The sequence below is a fragment of the Takifugu rubripes genome, chromosome 5, assembly GCF_901000725.2.
Source record: "Takifugu rubripes chromosome 5, fTakRub1.2, whole genome shotgun sequence".
Taxonomy (NCBI): domain Eukaryota; kingdom Metazoa; phylum Chordata; class Actinopteri; order Tetraodontiformes; family Tetraodontidae; genus Takifugu; species Takifugu rubripes.
In genome coordinates this window covers 1,863,788-1,884,852 of record NC_042289.1, presented here as the reverse complement: position 1 = coordinate 1,884,852, position 21,065 = coordinate 1,863,788, and the positions used below count along the sequence as shown (strand labels likewise).

The 21,065-nt window shown below is 43.4% G+C and overlaps 4 protein-coding genes across 5 annotated transcripts in view; 2 read left to right on the top strand and 2 right to left on the bottom strand.

The window, feature by feature from the left end:
- Nucleotides 1-1,307: 1,307 nt before the first annotated feature.
- Nucleotides 1,308-4,326, top strand: kdelr3 (KDEL endoplasmic reticulum protein retention receptor 3). Its single transcript, XM_003964251.3, has 5 exons — nucleotides 1,308-1,725; nucleotides 2,058-2,158; nucleotides 2,860-3,018; nucleotides 3,122-3,374; nucleotides 3,492-4,326. The coding sequence occupies exons 1-5, from the start codon at nucleotides 1,635-1,637 to the stop codon at nucleotides 3,533-3,535; spliced, it is 648 nt and encodes a 215-aa protein (XP_003964300.1). The 5' UTR covers nucleotides 1,308-1,634; the 3' UTR covers nucleotides 3,536-4,326.
- Nucleotides 4,107-6,185, bottom strand: LOC101079583 (GTPase IMAP family member 7-like). The gene is made up of 2 exons (XM_003964287.3): nucleotides 5,998-6,185; nucleotides 4,107-5,452 (listed from the first exon to the last, which is right to left on the bottom strand). The coding sequence occupies exons 1-2, from the start codon at nucleotides 6,029-6,031 to the stop codon at nucleotides 4,467-4,469; spliced, it is 1,020 nt and encodes a 339-aa protein (XP_003964336.2). The 5' UTR covers nucleotides 6,032-6,185; the 3' UTR covers nucleotides 4,107-4,466.
- A 1,105-nt stretch (nucleotides 6,186-7,290) lies between these two features.
- On the bottom strand, nucleotides 7,291-18,342 carry LOC101079359 (ankyrin repeat and fibronectin type-III domain-containing protein 1). Of its 2 annotated transcripts, none has more exons than XM_011603544.2 (19): nucleotides 17,898-18,339; nucleotides 16,153-16,349; nucleotides 15,567-15,837; nucleotides 15,283-15,483; nucleotides 14,198-14,311; nucleotides 13,790-13,887; nucleotides 13,447-13,537; nucleotides 13,099-13,206; nucleotides 12,800-12,899; nucleotides 12,366-12,495; nucleotides 12,110-12,229; nucleotides 11,856-11,962; nucleotides 11,638-11,749; nucleotides 10,139-10,305; nucleotides 9,780-9,954; nucleotides 9,497-9,659; nucleotides 8,881-9,047; nucleotides 8,558-8,765; nucleotides 7,291-8,453 (listed from the first exon to the last, which is right to left on the bottom strand). In XM_011603544.2, exons 2-19 carry the CDS (start codon nucleotides 16,312-16,314, stop codon nucleotides 7,780-7,782), a joined length of 3,168 nt encoding a protein of 1,055 aa, XP_011601846.1. In that variant the 5' UTR covers nucleotides 16,315-16,349; nucleotides 17,898-18,339; the 3' UTR covers nucleotides 7,291-7,779. The 2 variants fall into 2 exon arrangements, 1 of the variants encoding a protein (XP_011601846.1); XR_964534.2 differs by having other exon boundaries at nucleotides 8,311-8,453; nucleotides 8,558-8,793; nucleotides 17,898-18,342.
- Nucleotides 18,343-19,389: 1,047 nt separating this feature from the next.
- mei1 (meiotic double-stranded break formation protein 1) overlaps nucleotides 19,390-21,065 on the top strand; it is a 45,719-nt gene continuing 44,043 nt past the window's right edge. The window contains exons 1-4 of the mRNA XM_029836310.1: nucleotides 19,390-19,415; nucleotides 19,662-19,823; nucleotides 19,987-20,110; nucleotides 20,814-20,864. Coding sequence (XP_029692170.1) covers nucleotides 19,683-19,823; nucleotides 19,987-20,110; nucleotides 20,814-20,864 — 316 coding nt within the window. The 5' untranslated portion in view covers nucleotides 19,390-19,415; nucleotides 19,662-19,682. The remainder of the gene's footprint in view (nucleotides 19,416-19,661; nucleotides 19,824-19,986; nucleotides 20,111-20,813; nucleotides 20,865-21,065) is intronic.

Genomic DNA, 21,065 nt, shown 5'->3' with positions numbered 1-21,065 from the left:
AACCTTTTGCTCAGCACATGCTCATCAGAGCACGTCAGCTCTGCATGGAGGAGGTCTGGAATAAAGTACCGGCAGGAAAAACAATAAAGACTTTTCAAAATGATTTAGATTTTGTTCCCTGTCCCCTGCTTTAGTGATTTATCTATTTAGTCAGTCATGAGAGGGGGATGCAGAGGTGAGGGGGGTGTTTGTGATGGCTAAATGTAGAGGTCTGTGGACTGGGGTGGTGCAGAGGGTGGGACAAGGGGAGTGATATGACAAATGAAGAAGTGGTTTGAGGTTTCCTGAGTGATTCAGATCTATGTAAAGGTAGGTGGTGTGAAAAAAGGGAGAAAGCAGAGGGTGGAGAGTATTTTGAAACAGTGACCCCTCAATGTAGGTTTGAAAAGATTCTTTCAGAAGATTCATATGTTGCTGAGGAGGCATATCGTGTCTGAGTAAACTTATATTTTTTAAAAAGGGTCATGTATGTTAATCAAAGGAAATTAGACTGGTAATTATGCACGTGGGGAAGACCCATGGGAAAAGCAAAGAAAGAGAAGCACCTGGATTTCAAAGGCATATTTATGTTGTATGCATCACTGAACTTGCTTCGGTGGTTTGTGGTTTGGTTGTCAAAGAAATTAGCTTCTCGTGTGACTACTAGTGCCCATCCAATTTAAAGCAGTACTGGAATATTTATTGATTTGGTTGTTTATCCACCCATCTGCTTCAACATTATTGTTTACTTTAAACCACAACCCCAGAAAACCTCGAGAACAGTGTGAATCCAAATGGAAACATGTGCTGTGCTGCCTCAGGTGGAGGAGTTCAAGTATGTCGATGGGAATGGAATGAAAGATTGACAGGTGGGTTTGGTGCAGCTGTTCCTGCCCTCATTCTCGAGCAGTGAGAAAGGTGAAAAGGAATAAGATCACGATTATAAACAGTTGAGATTAGTTTCGTCCGAAAAATAGCTCAGACATCAGAGAGATTTATCCTGTAGTAGCTGAAGGAAGCAGCCGAGGAGTTGCTAGTCTCCTACTCCTAAAAGTTTCGTTCCTGACCGGAAAAAGAGGAGGAAAACGAACGCATATCTTTCAAAATACTAATACGCGACGGTTAAAATCAACGAAAACTGAGCTGCTAGAAAATATATTTAGGTTAAATACACATCTAAAATTACATCATGTATTTGCATTATCTTTACAGCTTACTTACATTATCTTACTTACATTATCTTTATTAGCTTACAGAATACTCGGATTAGACTTGTGTGAGTTTTATTTTGAAGGGCCGCCACCGGAAAAGGTTAGGTCGGCAGCGCTTCCTGCCGTCTGCCAGCCACGTCACCTCACCGCGTTTGACAACACAGCTTTCATATCAAATCAATGAGTGCAGACGCGGCAGAATTAGTGAGTGGACTCGTCACGGGTGTTTACGAACAGGAGGCTAAATAACGAGCCATCGAGCATTCACCCTCTCCCGGAGTTCACCATTCCGCTCCTCGCTTCACTTCTGCAGTTTTCCACTTTGTGCGCCTTTTGGAACTTCCTGAGGGGTTTCTGCGTCTCTGGCTTCATTAAAGCCTGCACATTCCAACCCTCCAACAACTTCCTTGCTTTTGTCCTGCAGCTGCTGAAGCTTTAGACATCATGAACATCTTTCGTCTCGCCGGTGACGTGTCACATCTGGTGGCGATCGTTATCCTGTTAATGAAGATATGGTGGTCCAAATCCTGTGCTGGTACGTTGATGGTGACATGAATGCCTTTGCTTTTTAACTCTCTGACTGGTTTGGTCCCAGCCCAGAGCCGAAACGTGGCAATAATCTTTTTCCTGTGTAACAAAGTGTGCGAATAACAAAGTTCTCGGCTGCAGATGGTTTTTGCAGTTTGACGTGCGTCAGCGACGTGGCAATGTTAGCAGAGCATTCAGAGCTGCACCTTTAACACATCAAAGCAAATCTGCAGCACAGCCATCTTAAAACATTACAGTGTGCTGATCCTAACTTTGTATTTGGGACTATTTTGGCCTCCGCATTAGAAATCCCATTTTATGCTTCTTTATTTGTCTTAGGCATCTCTGGGAAGTCCCAAGTGCTGCTGGCACTTGTCTTCACTACCAGGTATCTTGACTTGTTCACGGCCTTCATCTCGACGTACAACACAGTCATGAAGGTAAGGCTCAAGACCATCACTGGGACACATTTGGGCTTCGCTGGGGAGGAATATCGTGATGGAATCAATCGCGATCCATGCTTTTTTTTATCCCCAGATTATAATTAACACAGTTTGCACACTCCTTAATTAAACAAGGTTAATTATGTATCACATTAATTCTTAGACAACCGATTGTGGCACAACAGGACTATTAGATATTACGGGAAATTAATAACAAAATTCATTACCAAGGGAAGGGGGGGAATCCTGAAACAAGGACATTTTAGGAGACAGAACAACCATCGCAGCTGCACCCTTGTATGACCTTAAACAACAGCCACGGCCAGGGGGGGTAACAAATCCACTGTAACACATCCAAGTAATTTGGGGTAAGGGGCAAGCTTTGAAGGGACGAGCAAAATTAAGCAAAAAGGTCAACTAAGCAACTAAGAAAGGACAGGCGTCTCTGTAAGCTGCGTGGAAAATCCGGCGCGGTTTTTGCAAGGCGAGGAGATTTTTTTTTTAAATGTCCTGTGCTTGTGGTCGCTGCTTTACTCCCGACCATAAATCCATTTGCCATCTCCCTGCTAAGAACTGTACAGCAGATGTCTGACTGGAATCCGGAGCAGGTAGAACCATAAATGTGGGCAAAGCTGTGCTGTCCCATGACTGAAATGTCCTACCCAGTGTGTGTGTTTACCGTGCGGCTCTGTTTGTAGGTGGTCTTCCTGGCTCTGTCTTACGCCACCGTCTACCTGATCTACATTCGCTTCAAGAACACATTCGATTCAGCAAATGACACGTTCCGAGTGGAGTTCCTGCTGGTGCCGGTCGTCGGGCTTTCCTTCCTGGAAAACTATGCTTTCACTCCGCTGGAGGTAAAGACACGATGGGACGGGGTCGTCAGTCTTTACGCTCCTTAAGTCTTTGTTTGAGCTGTGTTGCCAGTGTTTAACTCTCCTTCCTGATGGCTCCGCCCAGATCTTGTGGACCTTCTCCATCTTCCTGGAGTCGGTGGCCATAATGCCTCAGCTCTTCATGATCACCAAAACGGGCGAGGCCGAGTCCATCACTACCCACTACCTCTTCTTCCTTGGGCTTTACCGCGCCCTCTACATCGCAAACTGGGTGTGGCGCTATCACACAGAAGGCTTCTTCGACCAGATCGCCGTCGTGTCTGGAGTGGTGCAGACGATCTTTTACTGCGATTTCTTCTATCTTTACATCACGAGAGGTAGGTCCAGACTCACGCCAGGGGCTTCTGAGACCGCCATCCGCTGCCACTAGAGCTGGAGCGGGAGATTTCATTCCTCTAGGGTGCAAATGAACTTTCTCCTCACTCTCTCCGCAGTACTTCGAGGAAGAGGGAAGATGAGTCTGCCAATGCCCGTCTAAATGGGGTCGCTCCGGGCCCCCCTTACGGGAGCCGTCCGCAGCTCAAATCATCGTCCGTGCGTCCGTACACTTGGCAATGGGACTAATGGTCAGACATCATCCTGGAGACCAAAACAAAGTGCAGAATTGGCACCTGATGTGTGAATGTGATTGAATGATTTTTCCTGTGCGACTGTTTTTTTTAATAAGGTGCAAGCGCATGAGTGGGAGGGCGTCTGTGATGAAGGTAGGGTACCTGTAACAATAAGGACCGCACACTTGTCTTAATTCCCCTTTAGGAGGAGAGAGTCTGGTAACATTAGATGGTCAAATCCGTAATATGGTTGGCAGCAGCTTTTACAGCAGTCAGGTAGATTCTCAGCTTGTTTTCTCATTTGCTCGTCTGCTTTTCTCAAAATTACACACGTCCAAGGTCCATGATTGTCATGGATCACAACTGCCACAGCTTTTGCATTTACTCCTGAATTTGCATCTCGCTCTGCTATTTATTCAGCCATCCCCTGAGGGAGGGGACAACCCTCCCTCAGGGGATGGTTTTATCCTGTCAAATGATGACTTTCTGTTTTTTGGGGGGGGGGGGGGTGTAATGTTTGTGTCTTTTTATGACTGTATTTTTTCAAAGTAGGGAAAAAAGGGCTAAATTTTGTGTCGTCTCTTAAATGAAGCCAAAGATCATGCAGATATCTCTGCCTTTATTGGGGGTCTTTTTCTGTTCAATTCCAGGGCTAATTGTCTGTATGCCAATCATTGTACATTTCTTTTCTGATGTGACATTTATTATAACTTGTGAATCAAATCAATGAGGGTGGTTTGAAGTTTGTTTCCACGTGGTTCAGGACACACAAAGATGTTGACGTTCTGGTGAACACACACAAGGGTCATATGTGCCGATGTTGAGGAGACTCGTCTCAGTCCCGGTGATTTTGTTCCGTCAGTGAAGTAAAGTTTTCCTGTGTTTGTACAGCACCTTGCTTCCTTCCCTCACGGCCCCCTCCACCACTCTCGCAGCTGAGCGGATGGAGAGCGGCGAGGCTGCCAGGGCCGCCGCCTTCTCCATCACCTTCACTTTCTTCACAGCCTTCCCTTTATCTTTCCCCACAAGCCCCGCCCCTTCTGCAGCACCTCTGCCCAGAGCAGACGCCAGCTCGCACCAGAAAAGCCTCTCTGCCCTTTTCCTGGCCTCTTCTTCCTCCTCCTTCGTTTTTCTTGTCTCTCCATTTGTCCGCTGGTCCTTTCTGTCCTCCCTCTCATCCTGGATGGTAAAGTGTTCTCCCAGAATCCTGTCTTGGACCTGTTTGATGGTCTTCTCAGCCTCCTTGAACATCTCATTGCTGTAGTAGTCACCTTTGTTGTCAGCTACCATCTTGTCTATCTTCTTCAATAGTTGGGCCACTTGCAAGCGCTCTGTTGATTTGTCCTGCCCGTAGTTATCAAAGAGCTGGTAGCCACCGTGGCAGCTGTTGACAAACTCTGAGAGTCCTGGACTCTCTGCCAGGAAGTCCTCGATGCTTTTGCCTTGCAGATGGTCTCCTTGAGTGAAGAGCACCAGGAAAAACTGTGCAGCTCCTGGGCCAAACATGGCCTTGATCCCCTCTAAGGTGTCCTTCTCCTCCTGGGTGAACCTGCTAGGCTGCAAGGTCACAAGGAAAGCATGTGGTCCAGGGGAGGACATGATGACACAACGTCCAACCTCTGCCATGATCTCTTCAGGAGGCAGCTTTGTGTGGAAGAATCCCGGAGTGTCGATGACGCAGACGGCGCGGCCTCCCACCATACCGGTCTCCCTCTGGCACTGAGAGGTGACGGAGCTTGGCGATGCACCGACCAAGAAGGTGGCTGTGCCCAAGATGGTGTTGCCTGAGGAGCTCCGTCCTGTTCCCGTCTTCCCCAACAGAACAATCCTCAAAGGATCAGCCCCTGATGGGGCGAGATTTAAGATGAGTCATGTGTCAGCCTCCAACAGAACCAAAGCAAACCCCTTTGGACAAAGTCACACTTCTGTGACCTTTTTGGTGCATCACCTTATTGTTTGTTATACTTTAATGGACTCAGTTAAGTCTGAAGTGTAATGAACCAGAAGCACCAGAATTACATAAATCAAAAGAAACTCTCTGAGAGTTTGTTGGATGGATTATTTCCACTGAGGCCCAAATCAGGCTTTATACTTTAATATGTACAATATACCACTATAATATGATGAAAATACTATACTACATAGATGACAGAGGTTAGAATCATTACTCATGGAAATGCTTAATGTCGTCCATTTTTACAGTGATTCCATCATTTATTTTAGACTTGTGACAATATAAAATTCTGCCAGAAATAAAATATCTAGTTTCTGAGCAGACATCACGAAACAAACAAAACATTTCAACGCAGTGTGTGAAATAGTTCTATTACAATCGACTACAAGGACAAACATGTTTCTGCCTGACTGACAGCAGTGTGGAATCTCGTACCTTCGTGAGCAGCAGTATTTTGGGATGACGCCATCCTTAAGATTTAGGTTATATAAAGTCACCAGCTTCATCTGTGTTTTCTGCAGCCCAAAAATACAAGATGTCCTCTTGCAACCAGGAGCAAACTGCAGACAAGCGTCTACGTCGCATCAGCAAGGTTCTCCACACCGCCACCAGGCGGCTCAAAAGTTAAAACTGTTATCCACCACGCCAAAAAGTAATGTTATTACCTACATTTTGTATACTGATATTAAAGTTGTTGTGTGGTAAGTAGTTGTTTACTCTAAAGAAAATGAAAAATCCGTAACGATAAACGGGTTTAAATTTGCATGCATCTGTAGTACTCATATGTGACCACTAGATGGACGTAAACACCAGACTTCTCTTAAATTTAATAGTACTGTATATACGTTCACGTATGGGAAACTGTTATATACTCTTCTGTGACGACCATTAAAATAAATTCTAACGTTCAGTATATAATTTCTTGCCAGAATGTGTGGCGTGAAAACGGGCTTATGGCATTGTAAAAGCCCAGATACTCCTTATTGATACTCCTAATTATTGATTAATATTTTAATTAGAAAAGCAGCGGACGCGAACTGGTAATTCGAGCCGAGCAGATTTTTGGATATATAGTGGTTAGAGACTCCATATTCATCATTGGCAACAGCCTGGTTTTCGTTTTAAATGGAAAAAACAGAACTGATATTGAAGCTGTTATTGATGTAAATGTCTATATTTATTATGCATGCTTGTTTTGTTTATTATTTACATTTATTTCAAGTATTTTAGCTTCATTTAACAGTTTTAACCTTGTTGTGCCCGCTGCGTAGGTTTTATATTATTTTGACCACTAGAGGGAAGTAAAGACTCACTGATGAGGACATTGTCTCAATCACTTTTTCTAAAGAACAAGCAATTTTATAATGTTTTGCTGCATCAGTCTTCCCGCGACTGCAAAACGTTTGTGTTTGTCTTTTCAGTGTTCGGTATTGGGAAAATTTTAATGTACTTCCCTCGGGAGATGTGGAAGTAATCCCGTTCCTTGTATTTAAACAAGATGTGAGGCATTTCCCACGAGAATAAAATCACTTAGCTACTTTGAACACGTGGGAATAACTCATTAGTGGTGTAGGCAAAAATCACTAAAGGGAAATCATTTCAATAATGAATAAATGATTTTTTTTCCTGTTACTATTTGATTGTTAGCAAAGTTGGTAGATGGCTAATTAGAAATGACATTTCCTTTCTGTGCTCTCTACTAAAACATGAAAGACAGATTAATAATAGTAGTGACAATAATAGTGACAAGGCAACCTGCCACCATGTTTAATCAATCACTCATGGCTGTTGTTTTTTAATAACATGCGTGCATATGCATCCATTTGTGTGTGTGTTTGTGTGAGTGTGTGGAGAAACTATTTGTTTGGGTTATTATTTTACTGGACAAGTGAAAATATACTGTTACACAACATTGAAAAATGAAATATAAAGCTATGGCTTCAACTTAGATGTTAAATTCCTTTTTTTTAACTGAGGCTACCAAGACATCGGTTTCTTTCAAACTCTGCTTTTGGTTTTGATGCTATCAGAGGTGAAAAAGTGAAACACAGAACTACATTTTAAACATTACTCAAGATTACCTATAGTGTAGTTAATGGACAAATGACTTCATCATTCGTAATGAGTCTTATTTTTCTTTTTATAAAACACTAAACAGGGATGCAGAGTAAAAGATAAGAATGTAGTTTCTAAAAATAAACATGGTGTATGTCATAATCAGGATAGGCTGGTAGATGGTCTGTCCCATTCCACCCGGTTCCTCACAGGCAATCCAATGTTTGAGGTTTTGTGATCCTGTGTGTCCTCTGGGGGACCTTCAAAGCTCAGATGTAGCACTTCATTGCCCATGGCATCCACTGTGGCATGACCGGCAGAGGAAGCTAGTCCTTGTGAGTCGATCCCACTGCTGCTGCAGTCGGCCTCAGATGGTGTTAAATACGTAGCTTCATTGTCTGATTTCTCCAACTGAATCACGGCATTGCTCTGAGTCATTCCCAATCCAAAGCTTTCCAACATATCCATGACTGATGGTGCGATTGGACCGCTGGCGGCCTCCTCCTCAATAAGACTCAGCGTGGGTAAGATGTCGACCAGTTCTGCCATCTCCATTGGTTGGATTACCTCAGTGATGCAGGGCGGAATGTCCTGAGTCTCGCTGTAGGACTCCGGAGGGCCCAAAACTGTAAACCCCATTTCCATCTGTGTAACCCCAGTGGGCTCCAGTCTGGCTTCGATTAACGACTCTGAACATCCTAAATCTGCCTGGCCGATGCTTGTCAGGTCCAGAGTGGACTGGGCAGCGATGTCGACAGGGTATCCTCCTTTGACAACTCCCTCTGACGGCAAAGGTTCTTCGGGAATGACGGAGATTCCTGCTGGAGTGGGAGCATCTATGGATGGAAAATGTAAACAAACATTGGCTGTGTTCATAATGGACTTTTTTTGTGCAGTGCACACTAAAAACATTAATATTGCGGTGCAGTCTTATCGTCACCTGCGATGGTTTGTCTCTGGAACTGTATTCGATGGGGCCACGTCAGTCTGGCTGTCAAACTGCTCTCGTCTTCCTCACCATCAGGACGTGTTGGCGGCTCTCCTCCCATCACCAGGCTGAGAGGCACCGCCCCCACCCACTGCTTGGAGCGAACGCACTGCAGACAGTCCATAATCCAGCGTGCATCCCTCCACAGTGCATCCAGTTTCTGAAAACAAAGAGGACAGCAAGAGGAGCTGCTGAAGGGAAACAATTTAGACGTTTCATTGGTTCAAACCAAAAATCCCATCAGTTATATGCCTTAATTTAATGCCTGTGCTTACACGAGAAAGGTCAGAAATGTGGTTGAGTCGCTCTCGGGCTTCCTGAACCTCCTTGGTGTCCAGTGCCTCCCGCAGAGCCTGTTGGGCCAGATGGGTATCTAGTTCCATCTTGACCCAGAGCTGACAGTACTGGAGCAGAAACTGCTGCTCGTAGGTCCAGAAGTGAACTGGAGATAAAAGGAAAACAGAGAACCACATCAAAGCAGGGAAAGAAAAGCCTCAGAGCTCATTGGATACACTTGATCTAATACAGGGATTCTCCAAAAATATGGACTTTGTTTAGGGTCAAAACCAATTCTGAAGTTGGGATTAATGGATCAAAAGACTCAACGGAGAAGAAAACAAACCAAGAAACAAATTGGGGGATATTTAGAATTAAAGACCTATCATTGAAAAACAAAATACATATACAATAATATCTTCGATAGGATCTTAATTGTAAACAACACAGGCTCAGTGTGGGACATTATCATCACTATTTCTTTGAGATATGACTACAACTCTGCACTTTGCAGTTATTTTTCCAGGCGAGACTAGCACATCAAATAGCAGCACATCAAATAGCACTGAAGTCTCTATTTCATGATCTCAGATTTCTTTTCAGGACTCCACCTACCGAGCTCGAAGATCTGCAGGGGCATGGTGAGGCCGGGCTCTTTGGTGCCCACCAAAGGCCAGTAGCTGGAGCTGAAATCCTCACTTGGAGGCAGCAGCAGCAACACGGAGACCTTGTCTCCAAACTGCAGCAGCTCCCGGGTGTACACGCCATATTGGTAAGCCTGCCAGAAACAACAAACACGTGCGCACTAATGTAGAGACGTCTGATGTTGCTTCCTCTTCGCTGTTTTGAAACGGTGCAGAATATTGAATAGACTGCTTGTAGCTGTTGCAGGAGTTACCCTGTAGAGGGGAATGTTGAGCTTTGTCAGAAGATGCGTGACCGCGGCTCTCAGGGACCTGCTGAACTCCATCAGCGCTCCGGTCTCAGTCAGACCCTCGTCCTGGCCGCCTAATAGGTTCTGAACACTGCCGGTGGCTGTGTAAACGTGACTCTGGAGCCATGCCCACTCTTCTCTGTCAAAAAGTGATGGCAATGATGCACTTAGCAACACATTACTACACATAGCCTCATAAATGCAGAGGGAAAAACTACAAACACGTTTCATCCCGGTAGCAGGGTGTGGACTCCTGCCACCTACTAGCATCTCAGTATTCAGTCAGACAGCCTTACTGTAGTTTGAAATGGGAATTTAGTTACCGAGAAACATGCGCGTTGAGTCGGACACGTGTGTGGCAGAGCAGGTTGGGCAGCCTCTGCGGCACCAGGACCCTGATCTGTTCAACCGTGCTGCACAGCTTCAGGATGCCCACATACAGACCGGGCTGGGCCCATTGTGTGCTGTGCCTGTGGAAAGATATCTTCTCCTGAAAAGAGACATGGATAATATTTCATTATTAATTTCTCTGAGTATTTCTGCAGCGTAGAGAGGGTTCGGGATGTCCGCTGTGCCTGGTGCTGTCTAACTTCTTTCAAATTCACTGCTGGGAGAGTTCATGGAAATCAGATGTTAGAGAAGAGTCAGCAACCGTGACTTGTACATCACAATTTGGTCCATCTTAACAAGAGAAGTGAATATGTCTGTACGATAAATAATGGCCGCAGAGTGGAGCCCACTGTATTATCAGGCTGCACTGAGGAAGCATGCAAAGCTCTCTTATGTACAACGCCGATGACGCAGCCTGAGCTAAACACAGGCTGCCAGACTGAATGCAGCACTGAGGCGCTGTTTCCAAAGAAACGGCGATTAGTGTTCTTCAGGGACTGCTCCGGGGACCTCTTTTATTTTCTTTTCACCTGTTTCCCCTTAGGCGTCATATGTTGATGACATGTTATGTTGATTTCATCATCTTGGCAGCATTTGAAAACACCACCAATTTAATTTAAAAGAGAAAACACTTTATCTCCTCGTGTGTATTAATGAAACAACTCTTTTACCTGCTCTACTGGCAAAATTGCATGCTTGTTTTCAAAACATGGACGATTCAACTGTCTGGCTTTTCACAACACCAAGGAGGCTCCTACTTAGCATCTTTTCACTGGTTCCTTTTAGGAATTAGAACTCATGTCCTAGCCATCAAGGTATGGTTTAAAGCCAGTGTATCACTGGCCCAAATTCAAATGATGTAGAAAATCCCTCGATTTACAGGGGTGGCTGAAACGATGAGAACATCTGACAGTTCTGAAAATATAAAACTTTTTTTGCCTCCAAAACATGATTTCATATACTGCTCTTGAAATCTGCAGCTGGTTGCTCTGATCACCACAAATATCAGATGAAGTGAGTCCTGCTGTGTTGTGCTCTTTGAACAAGAATATTGAGCTTATCCACCTTCTGCAGCAGCTACAGCTGCACGTCTCTCTGATAGCATCAGGAGATTTCATGAGAACTTCAACACCAACGTTCCCCCATGTCTTGTGCCACTCAAGCAAAGGCTTTCAGTGGATTCATCCATTTGCACAATGAGGTGGTTCCTTCTGTCAGGTAATTCCAGCAATATTGAGAAGAACATCTATTTTGTTTGAGCAATCCACCAAAGAAACCTCTTTAATCTGCTGAGATTTGAAACTCTGACTCACACACTTTGGTCTCAGAACACTTGGTCACTTTTCTTAATAACTAATTAATTCTGCCTCAACACAAATCGTTTTTACCAATTGGTTTATTATCTACATCTGTTGTTGTTTGTCTGGCTCACCTTCAGCTGCTCATAGAGCATGTCCATTGCAGTCGGCTCAGGCAGGAGAGTTCTGGTGCGGTTCTTTTCCAGGCGGGCCAGGGGCATCCAGTGAAATGGAGGATCTGGAGAGCTTTGAGATGTACACACAACACTGTTAAAATACAGAGCCTCATTGTAGGGCGTTACATTTCTTTCTTAATGATTGTCCTTATGACAGTACAATCAACTTTTCTCACCTGGAAGTGGTTGGGAAGTCCTTCAGAGTAACTAGCAGAATGTTGCCTTGTCGATCTTTTAGAGGTTCATAGTAGACCTGTCCCAGGTCCATAGTTCCCAGTGACGTCTGAGGTCAGAGAAATGGAGACGGGTAAAATACTGGCACTAATGTTGATTCCACGAATGGGAGGAGCCACACACAAGAAAGAAAAGGTGAAGGAACAATCCAATCTGTGACTTCTTTTTGCACAGAATATGCTGCGTGACTCCTTACCTGCAGTAAGGAAACGGCTCTTAAAATGTTGTGCCTGTTTTGAAGGAGGGAGGAGGAAGAGAACTGAGCAGAAGCGAGGGCTTGCTGAAGCCAGGGTACCTGCTGCCATGCGCAGGACAACTGGAGAAGAAAAAAAAAGGCAACTTTAATCACACAAACCCCTCAGCAGCCTTCATTGTGATCCATAGCTTCTAAAGAACCAAAGACCTGCATTGACTCAAGGCATTTTAGTGCCTGCGTAAGGGTGAGAGCTCACCTTCGCGAACCAAAGAAAATCATGGGTGATGGAGGTGGAGCAGCACTGGATCTCTACCAGAGGGATCTGGTCTTCAGCTGTCACCAGGATGTTGTCTTTTTGGTAGAACACGATGGCCAAGTAGACACCTCTGATGGGAATGATGCAACACACAAAATACTGTATAATATGGTAGAGGAGAGTCTGTACAAATGATCAGATGTCTCTATCAGTTAAAAACTACTCGCCATGGCTTTAATCCACCTCCAAGAACTTCTCCTGTTTTACTCTACTGTTCTTTTTCAATAACGGTTAGCAGAAATAGGGCTGGACGTGTATTCGGGCTTGCAGCCTTTATACTTCATAGCTACGATGATCACGTCACATTTAATCTAATAGTACCACCTAAAGCCTCAAGGCACAGTAGGTTTCGGTGGGAGAGATGGAGCGCTAACCTCTGCAGGAGACGAACAAACTTGGTGGCTGACTGGAATAACTGTTTGATGCCGCGAGACACAGACAAACGCTTGCTGGGGCTCTGGGGCTTAGAGCTCTCTGTGGAAGGAAGAGGAGAATCAGATAGGGTGACTCATTTTACTGTCAAATATATTCACTGTGAGATCTGTCACGGCTGTGGAAGCGCTCCTTTAAAGGCGAGAAATAGAATTAAAGTAATGCTGCCATTATAAATTTAGTAAAAAGTAAATAAAAACACACAAACAGAGACGCGCACACACAAGAACTTGTTACATACCGATGCAAAATCCTCTGTAATACGGTTCTCTGGCATCCTCTGACAGCTTCCTCAAAAGGCCCTCATGGTTTCTGAACTGTGACTTGACACCGAGGCACTCTCTCCAACCTGCACAGATAGAATGAGTTACTGCCTTTTTTATGCAATTTGGGGAGACAAATCAAGACATCAAGAATTCATTTGCAGGCAAACCCTTAACTCTGCTTTTTAACTAGCTTGGGGATTATGAGACAAGAGTAACTGCATCTTGCTCTCAGACTTTCGACACTTTGAGATTTTATGCCTCTGAAGAAGCAAACATGTTTAAAAATTGTAACACGTTCCCCATCTTAAAAACGCTCTACTCACTGGAAGGGGCAGCACTGGCAGGAGTTGAGCACTGAGTCGGTCCCCATCCTTTCACATTGAAGGCACTCACTCTCACAAAATAATGTACCCCCTGCATTTGGATAAGCAGCAGACTGGCAAATTATCACCATGCATTATCAATCCAGAGGAAATACATATTGCTCTCATCATTAATTCATGCATTGTTAAGGAAAGCTGTTGTTCTGTAAGAAGCACGGATGAAGACAATGTATAAATACTGTCTACATACTGGTACATTCAAATCTATGTGTGCCATTCATGCATATTCATGCCATGTGGATTGCATGCTGGTGGTGTACAACAAAGGTCTTGCATGACTTACTGTTGTAAGGCCTTTGATCGTGTATGAAGGGTTCTTGGTCTCTGTGACTTGGATTGAGCCAAGGATGCGTTTGAAGCTGTCTGATGTGCTCCATTCCACTGCAAGTATTGTCACTGACAGGTTATTCTCTGGCTCTACTCATTCGCCATAGGGGTGAAGTAAAAATTTTAGTGTTTACAGTTTCACAGTTTTCCCCCTTGGCTAAAAAAGCGTGACATTTATTCAGCCAAAGAAAGTATACAGCAATCCTACAGAAGGCGGGTAAATCCCTATATCCCTACTATAACGCTTTAGTGCCAGCACTGCTGTGGCCTTGTTTCACGTCTCTTTTATTCTTTATAAGACGTGTCTGCTTTTGTTGTTTTTAATCACTTGTACCATTTTATTTGTTTTCATTTTAAGACTCACCTCTGTAGCAGGTGATAAGCCCAATATTGTCCCCTTCTGGTTCTTTGATCGACACAAACAGAGAGGACGTGCTGGTCACTAGTATGGACACGTGACTGGGAGGCCCAGGGAGTTCTGCGTGGAAAAATAGAATATAAAAAAAACAAGAACCAGAATGCATGACATGGACTCCAGTTTAATCAGAGAGTGTCAAGTGATCATAACACAGTAAAAAGAGTCTGGAGTGAACTAAGATACATTAATTTGATTAACTTAATGGGAAAAAGAAACTATTACTTTATTTAAAAGACACTTTTATGCGGGAGGATAATGAACTGTGAAGGAAGATAATTTCTGTCTTATTATTTCTTCATTTCTCAGACAATCAAAAACACATTCAAGAGAATGAATTGATCTAACAACAGTCCAGTAGGACTGCAGATTAATTATTCCAAAATCACTGGTAGTTGTTATTCTGCAGCCATTGCACTTGTTGCAGCTGACCATGCAGTTTTGTCCTTTCCTTCCTTTCAGTTTTGTTCATCCTTTTGTTTATGCGTTATTAAGTTGATCAAATGGTTGCACAGGCAGAGAAAGCATCCAAGAAACCCCTGTATATTATAATATAATATAATATAATATAATAAAGATTAGATTCAATTCAATTAGATAATATAATATAATGGAACAACTGAGATTGTAGTAAAAATATTAGCAGACACTAGTTACCCACTGGCACAAAAGTTTCCAGCAGACAAAATGAGAAGAATCATCTTGAGTAGGTTCCACGCAGTGGAAATGTGACATAACTGACCTGACAGCGGAACACAGCCTTGCTCAAGTTTTTCAAGGTGTTCTGGGGGTTGCTGTGCTGACGCCAACACGTCAGACTTGAATTAATCATGAGCCAAAGGGGCTGGATGGGATTTGGCATTCATAAATGATGTAAACTTAAAGAATAACTTTCCGATCAAGATCAGTGTCCACACGGGAATGATGGGGCGTTTTCCTTACAAATAAGGACTGAAAAGCAGCAGGTCTGTGATCCAGCTTGCTGAATGAGCTGTAGTTTAAGACAAATGACAATTTGACCTCAAACTACTGACCTGTCTTGAGGAAGTTCTCCCTCATCCGACAGTACAGCTGCAGCCTGAGGCTCCACAGGCGGACTTGCCTGTGGAGGTCAGCCTGGGCCTGTGGACCTGGCACCGGCTTCCTCAGCGTTTCCATCTTCTTTTCCTCCACCCGCTTCCCTGCCAATGCCACCAGGGCTTCCAGTTTAAATGCCCACTCTGCTGGCTGGCACACTTAAAGGACACAGATAAGAAAGTGAACGGCTACAACATCTCATCCAAAATAACTGCTGCTTTTTTTTTTCCTTTTAACTCACAAACAGGATTATGTCTCGCTCCTGCTTTTTCCAACACATGGAGCAGAGGGGAATTGTGGGTAAGGGCTGCCACATCGAGGGGAACCAGACCCTGGTCACTCACTCTGTTCACCCCTTTCTCCCTCTCTTTCACCCAATCCTTCTCTTTCCTATCTCTTCTTTCCCACATGCTCCCCCCTCCCCCCACACAACAGTCGATGTCGTCTCTGGACAGCAAGCTCTGGACAGCCAGTGTGTCCTCATTCTCAACTGCCTCCCACAGGCTCTTGTACTACAGGGAAGCAAGAGAGAAAATGTGACGTCATGAAAGAGAAGGCACATTAAAGAAAAACAAATGGTCACATAAATGGAGGGTTCGTGTTAAAGGCTTTTTTTCATGAGGCGAGGAAGGGATTTGATGCAAAAAGAACCAGATTTGATGTGACAGGACACATTACCCAAATCATGAATCAGAGTCCCATTAACGAAACTGAAGTCGCACAGTCAGCATGTCGGGTCACATAAAATCACGTAATTTACAAAGCAAGCCAATTGGAAGGGAGGAACACATTTGACCTCAGTTGACCCAAATTACGAATGGCCTTACGGTATCTGCAGACTTGCTGTGGTGTTTGAGTGCATCCGCTTCCCTGCTAACAGATGACTCTCCAACCCTCAGTCTGACAGAAAGGTTTCTGTAGATGCGTTTGGGTGAGACGGGACCCAGAGAGCGGCGGCGCTGTGGCGGATTCCTCATGGACACAGACATGACGGGAGGAGGAAAGAGGTAAAAAGAGAGGATACCTGGGGAGGAGAAGATAAGAAGTGAGCCGGAGTGTTAGCTCAACTCCCTCCCAGAGGGGAGAAAAGCAGCATCTGGAACAGGAATTAATTTTAAAAATGAACTTCGAGAACAGATAAAAAATCATTATCAATACCGGGGGGTATTTCTGGTAGCAGTTATTGGTCACACAGGAACAACAACCACTCTTCTCACTAAACTAGAGAAAAATAAGCTGGGCTGCTGTTTGCATGCAGACTTAATGGATAGCAGTTACAAGGCCTGTGAGCGGAGAATGGTAAATGTCTTTAAATGTTTATTTTTGTGCATCAGCCTTATTTTGTCCTTTCTGAGTGGAGTCTCAGCAAGCAACTCAACTGGTCCATCCATTGAATGAACTAAAATAGCCAATAAGAAGAAGGAATCTCCCTATAACATCAGCTTAAATACATAAAATCCATCATCACTGCTATTGTAATGATGACAAGAGTTCCATTTAGCGTCAATAGGATTTCATTCTACCAAGTGTAAAAAAAAAGAAGGCTCACAATTGCTGTATTTCCATACACGGAGCAGTTAGTCAGCAACACTCTTTTGTCTCTGTCGGGGAAACACTATCATCTGTCTCTTGTCAACCTTTTCCCAGGAAAAGGAACGCTTCGCATTTCAGTTCAGACTTTTGAAAAGAGGTTCATGACGTGCCAAGTACTTGCAGTGAATATTCCCCCGGTAGACAGAGGATCCGGCCACAGTGACGCCACCTCTCAGTGATGACCAAACTCTGTGGCTGCTACTGTGTTGTGACACCCACAGCGTTAAACAGTACCTGCATTGTGTACATGCAAGAATATCGTAAGGTTGAGAGGGCTATACCGGCCGCTGTCGTTTGTAGTTTGTTTGCCCTGTTTTACATCAGTTGTGGAAAGTGCTGATGAAACAGCTGAGAGGGGGTTTGCTTTTCCTGACACAGCACAGGGACAGGGCAAAATAAGGTGTCAATAGATTATACAGGTTCTAGTAACATTTACATGAATATGGCTGTGCCTGCATCAATACTGAGTCAGATCACACAAGTTAAAAGTCAATAAGGGTGGCATAGCGCAGCTGGAGCCTTTCTAGTTCCCAAAAATGTCCAGAAAACTTTATCTAATGATTAATACAACCTCTGTGTCGAAGATACCTGCAGTCATAGGTTACCTTCAGATATATTTTAATGTATCTGGATTGTAATTTGAAGAATCAATATAACAAAAGACACCACCTGACAGAACCAGGAAAGTTATGTAATAAAAACGTCAGCGTCAGACGGCCAAGGTTATCAAACAACTCATTCAAATTAAAAGCCACCAAAAAGCAATAAGAGTTATATTCATATAAGCCATATATCACCAAATCAACCAGAACAAAACTGCGACAGAGAGGCTGAAAAGTGCCAGAAAAATCATCATCGTAGAGGTCAATCGAACATTCTCATCTTATCGTTTTGTCAAGTATAGATATAAAGAAGTAAGATAAATAGGCGCATTATAAACGCAATGCAACGTGTATTCATAAAAGTTTAACTTTCCTACCGTCACTGTCACTTTGATCAACTTTTTCGCCGTGGCAGGTGCGTCAACATGCTTATTTTCCTTCTCAAAAGTCTCACTGGCGGTCAAATGCAGCTGTCCTCGTCGACACCAAGAGTTCACACCACAGAGGCGACGCGTATCCGACTGCGCTGCGCCTGTGCGCGCACACGAAAACACCCCCTTCCCCCCGTGTCAGAGACGTGCGGCTCGTCATGGTAGATTCAACATAGTTAAATCTACATTTAGCGTCGTTATCTGAGCACAAATCATTTTGCACTGAGCAGGGTGAGTAAAGCCTCGACCGTCGGTGAAGCTGCAACCTGGAAGAGCGTGAATCGGACGTCAGAGCGGCTCAAAAAACAAAGAAAGAAACAAAACTAACAAGCACAAACATCACGGAAACAACACAACAGGAAGAGTTGGGCTCGCAACACTGCTCACTGAGGTGTAGAAGGCTACTCAATGTCACGTTGATAGTCGCCCCCACACATCCTTTCATCTGATTGCTTGGTTGCAGAGAAGCTTTGTTGTGATGGAAATGACGACATACTGGCCTTAACTGCTAAATGAGCAAAGGTGGTGATGGGGTGGAAATCACACTTGGAGGGTATTTGTGGGCTCTTAACAGTTTTATGATAAATATTCTCTTATTATAGCAAAAACAGATTAAGAACACAATATCAATGAATTAATGAAGCTGCTGGGGAAACTGTGTATTAGCAGCTGCTGAAGCAATTTAGAAGCAATCTAAAAAAAAAAGAGGATCAGCTGCTTTATGTTTGGGTAATGGCTATTTTCTTTGGGATTTGAAAATTATTGGAGAAAATAAAGTGAGACATGAAAAAAATGGCGAAATCTAAATGCTCTTCAAACCCCAATGAGTTATTCTGTGTAGAAACAACACATAAAAGAGCTTTACATTTTCCTCTAGCTTTTAAACTCCTGTTTTTTCTGTTTTGTTTATGTTGAGTTGTGTTTGCACTTTGTTCACTTCCCAAGTAACACAGACTTCACAGATTAAGTTAGTGTATGAAGGTTAATTAGAACCAAGCCAAGAACTGACATTTAGACAATTGGCCCTCTTGGTTTTGCAGAAACAAAACCTAATGTTCCCCAAACGTTTTGGTAATGGCCACGGCGAAAACGTTACCCTGTGGTTACAGCTTTACCTCAACGCAACATTAAGTTCTTGTAGGCCATGTGACCATACTCCAGAATGTCAAGCCAAACTCATGTTTTTATCCACTATTCACCCAGTCAGTCATTTTGTTTAGTTTTTGATTTTATTTTATTTTTGTCTTTATTTCTAAAAAGCATGATTGTAATTACAGTTAATATATGAGATTATGTTAACACCCAATATACTTAAGCATATCTATTAAATAACAGTTTATTTAAATCAATCTAGCTAGTGTTGAGATTCAGTGGCATCAACTATAACAGTCCTCATGTCTCAATGTTTGGTTAATAAAGTTTTATTCAACGACGAGGGGGAAAAAAAGGACGTTAGTTTGCCAGGTTAGAAATTTGTCACGCAGTTTATTTGTTTTCTCAACTCACTTGATTTAATAAACCTATAACTGATGTAGGATGTGTTTGAAAATTACTATTACCTAGACACATTTTTGTGGCGTTTTTACAGACGTGAAAGCAATTTATTTTTTATCGGTTAGCATTAGCTTACTACCGGCGTTTAACCGAATGGCGACACTAGTTATTCGCTGTTTAGAATAGTGTGGCCTTATTCTGCTTTTTATTTCACAGGTGGGGGGAAAAGTCGTAAAGATGAGCGTAGATATTGTTTCTGACAAGATTCACTCCCGACATGACCCCAAATGGAGCGGCCGTCTGGGCCCCGCGGAGAGCGGCGGGCTGCTGGTCTGTGTCGCCTGCGTCATTGAGATGATCGAGAGCGACGACGTTTCGGTAAAACACGTCAATTAGAAGCAGACACTTTATCTCGTACCATTTGCGTAGTTGTCATATGCACATGAATGTGTACAAAGTTCTTTTGGCTGACTGGAAAGTATTTCTCTATGCATTGTTCTGCCACTGCTGGTGGATGACTGCCGCTATCTGTGTCCCACAGTCGGTGAGGAAGACTTTTGCTTTATCTGCTGTCAGTGGGATGTTTAAAAGCTCTCCGCGGGCTTTAAGAGACCTGCTTCGACAGGACCACCGGGTCTCTCTGCGTTTTACAGCTTCTCTCCTCGGTATTTGTCCTCATACAATGTGTAGTTATCAGTAATTTAATGTTATCGGTGCCTGATATTGTCGCAGCTTCTTAGTTGATCAAACCAACAAAGTCAATGTTCTCTCCTATTAGCAACTGTTGCCTTTTAGAAATAGACACTAAAAGTTGAAGTACGTGCATATCTATTGTGTCAGTATACCTAACAATCGTTTTCCATACTCTGCTGGTCATCTGTATAACCAATTTAAAATCAGTAAATCCAGTATTATAAAAGAATTTATAAAACTATTTAAATTGTTGATGCAAAATTATCAATCAAGGGCAAACCTTCAACATGACAGCTCTCTTGCTGTACGAGTGACACCCTGAGATTGTCCTTATCTGACAGGCAGTTTGCTTTGTTATCCACGTATTACTGTTGAATTTTAATTTGTTCCTCCATGTTATACTAGAGTTGTCAGATGTACATTTTATATTTTTGTCATTTAGCTGACACTTTTGTCCAAAGTGACTTACAGTGAGAGACACAATCAAGCCACCATACAACTGAGAGCTATGTGAATTAAATACTTCCTTATAGCTCTAAACGACCCAGTACATGTGCTACTACCAACTAACGGTGCAGGGCTATGGAGTGGGAGTGAAGAGGGAGGAAACAGTTAGGAAAAAGGTGGTTATTTGTGATTATTTATTTACTATGCTGGGTTTGGCTCTGTTCTTAGGGATGCTTCACACCATGGCGGACCAAGATACACTGGAGAAGGTTGACCAAGGTAGCAAGACACATGTTATGTTTGTCTAGGTTTCAAATCACTTATAAACACAGCGCGACACTCTTTTTTTTTTGACATCCTCAACGCCGCTCAATTCGACTTCGAATATTTGACCTGTCTGTGAACTACCACCCTTTTGGTTCTTAGATGGATTTGTCTCATTGTTGCAAAGTCTGGAAAAAAAATCCCCAAATTGTTTTT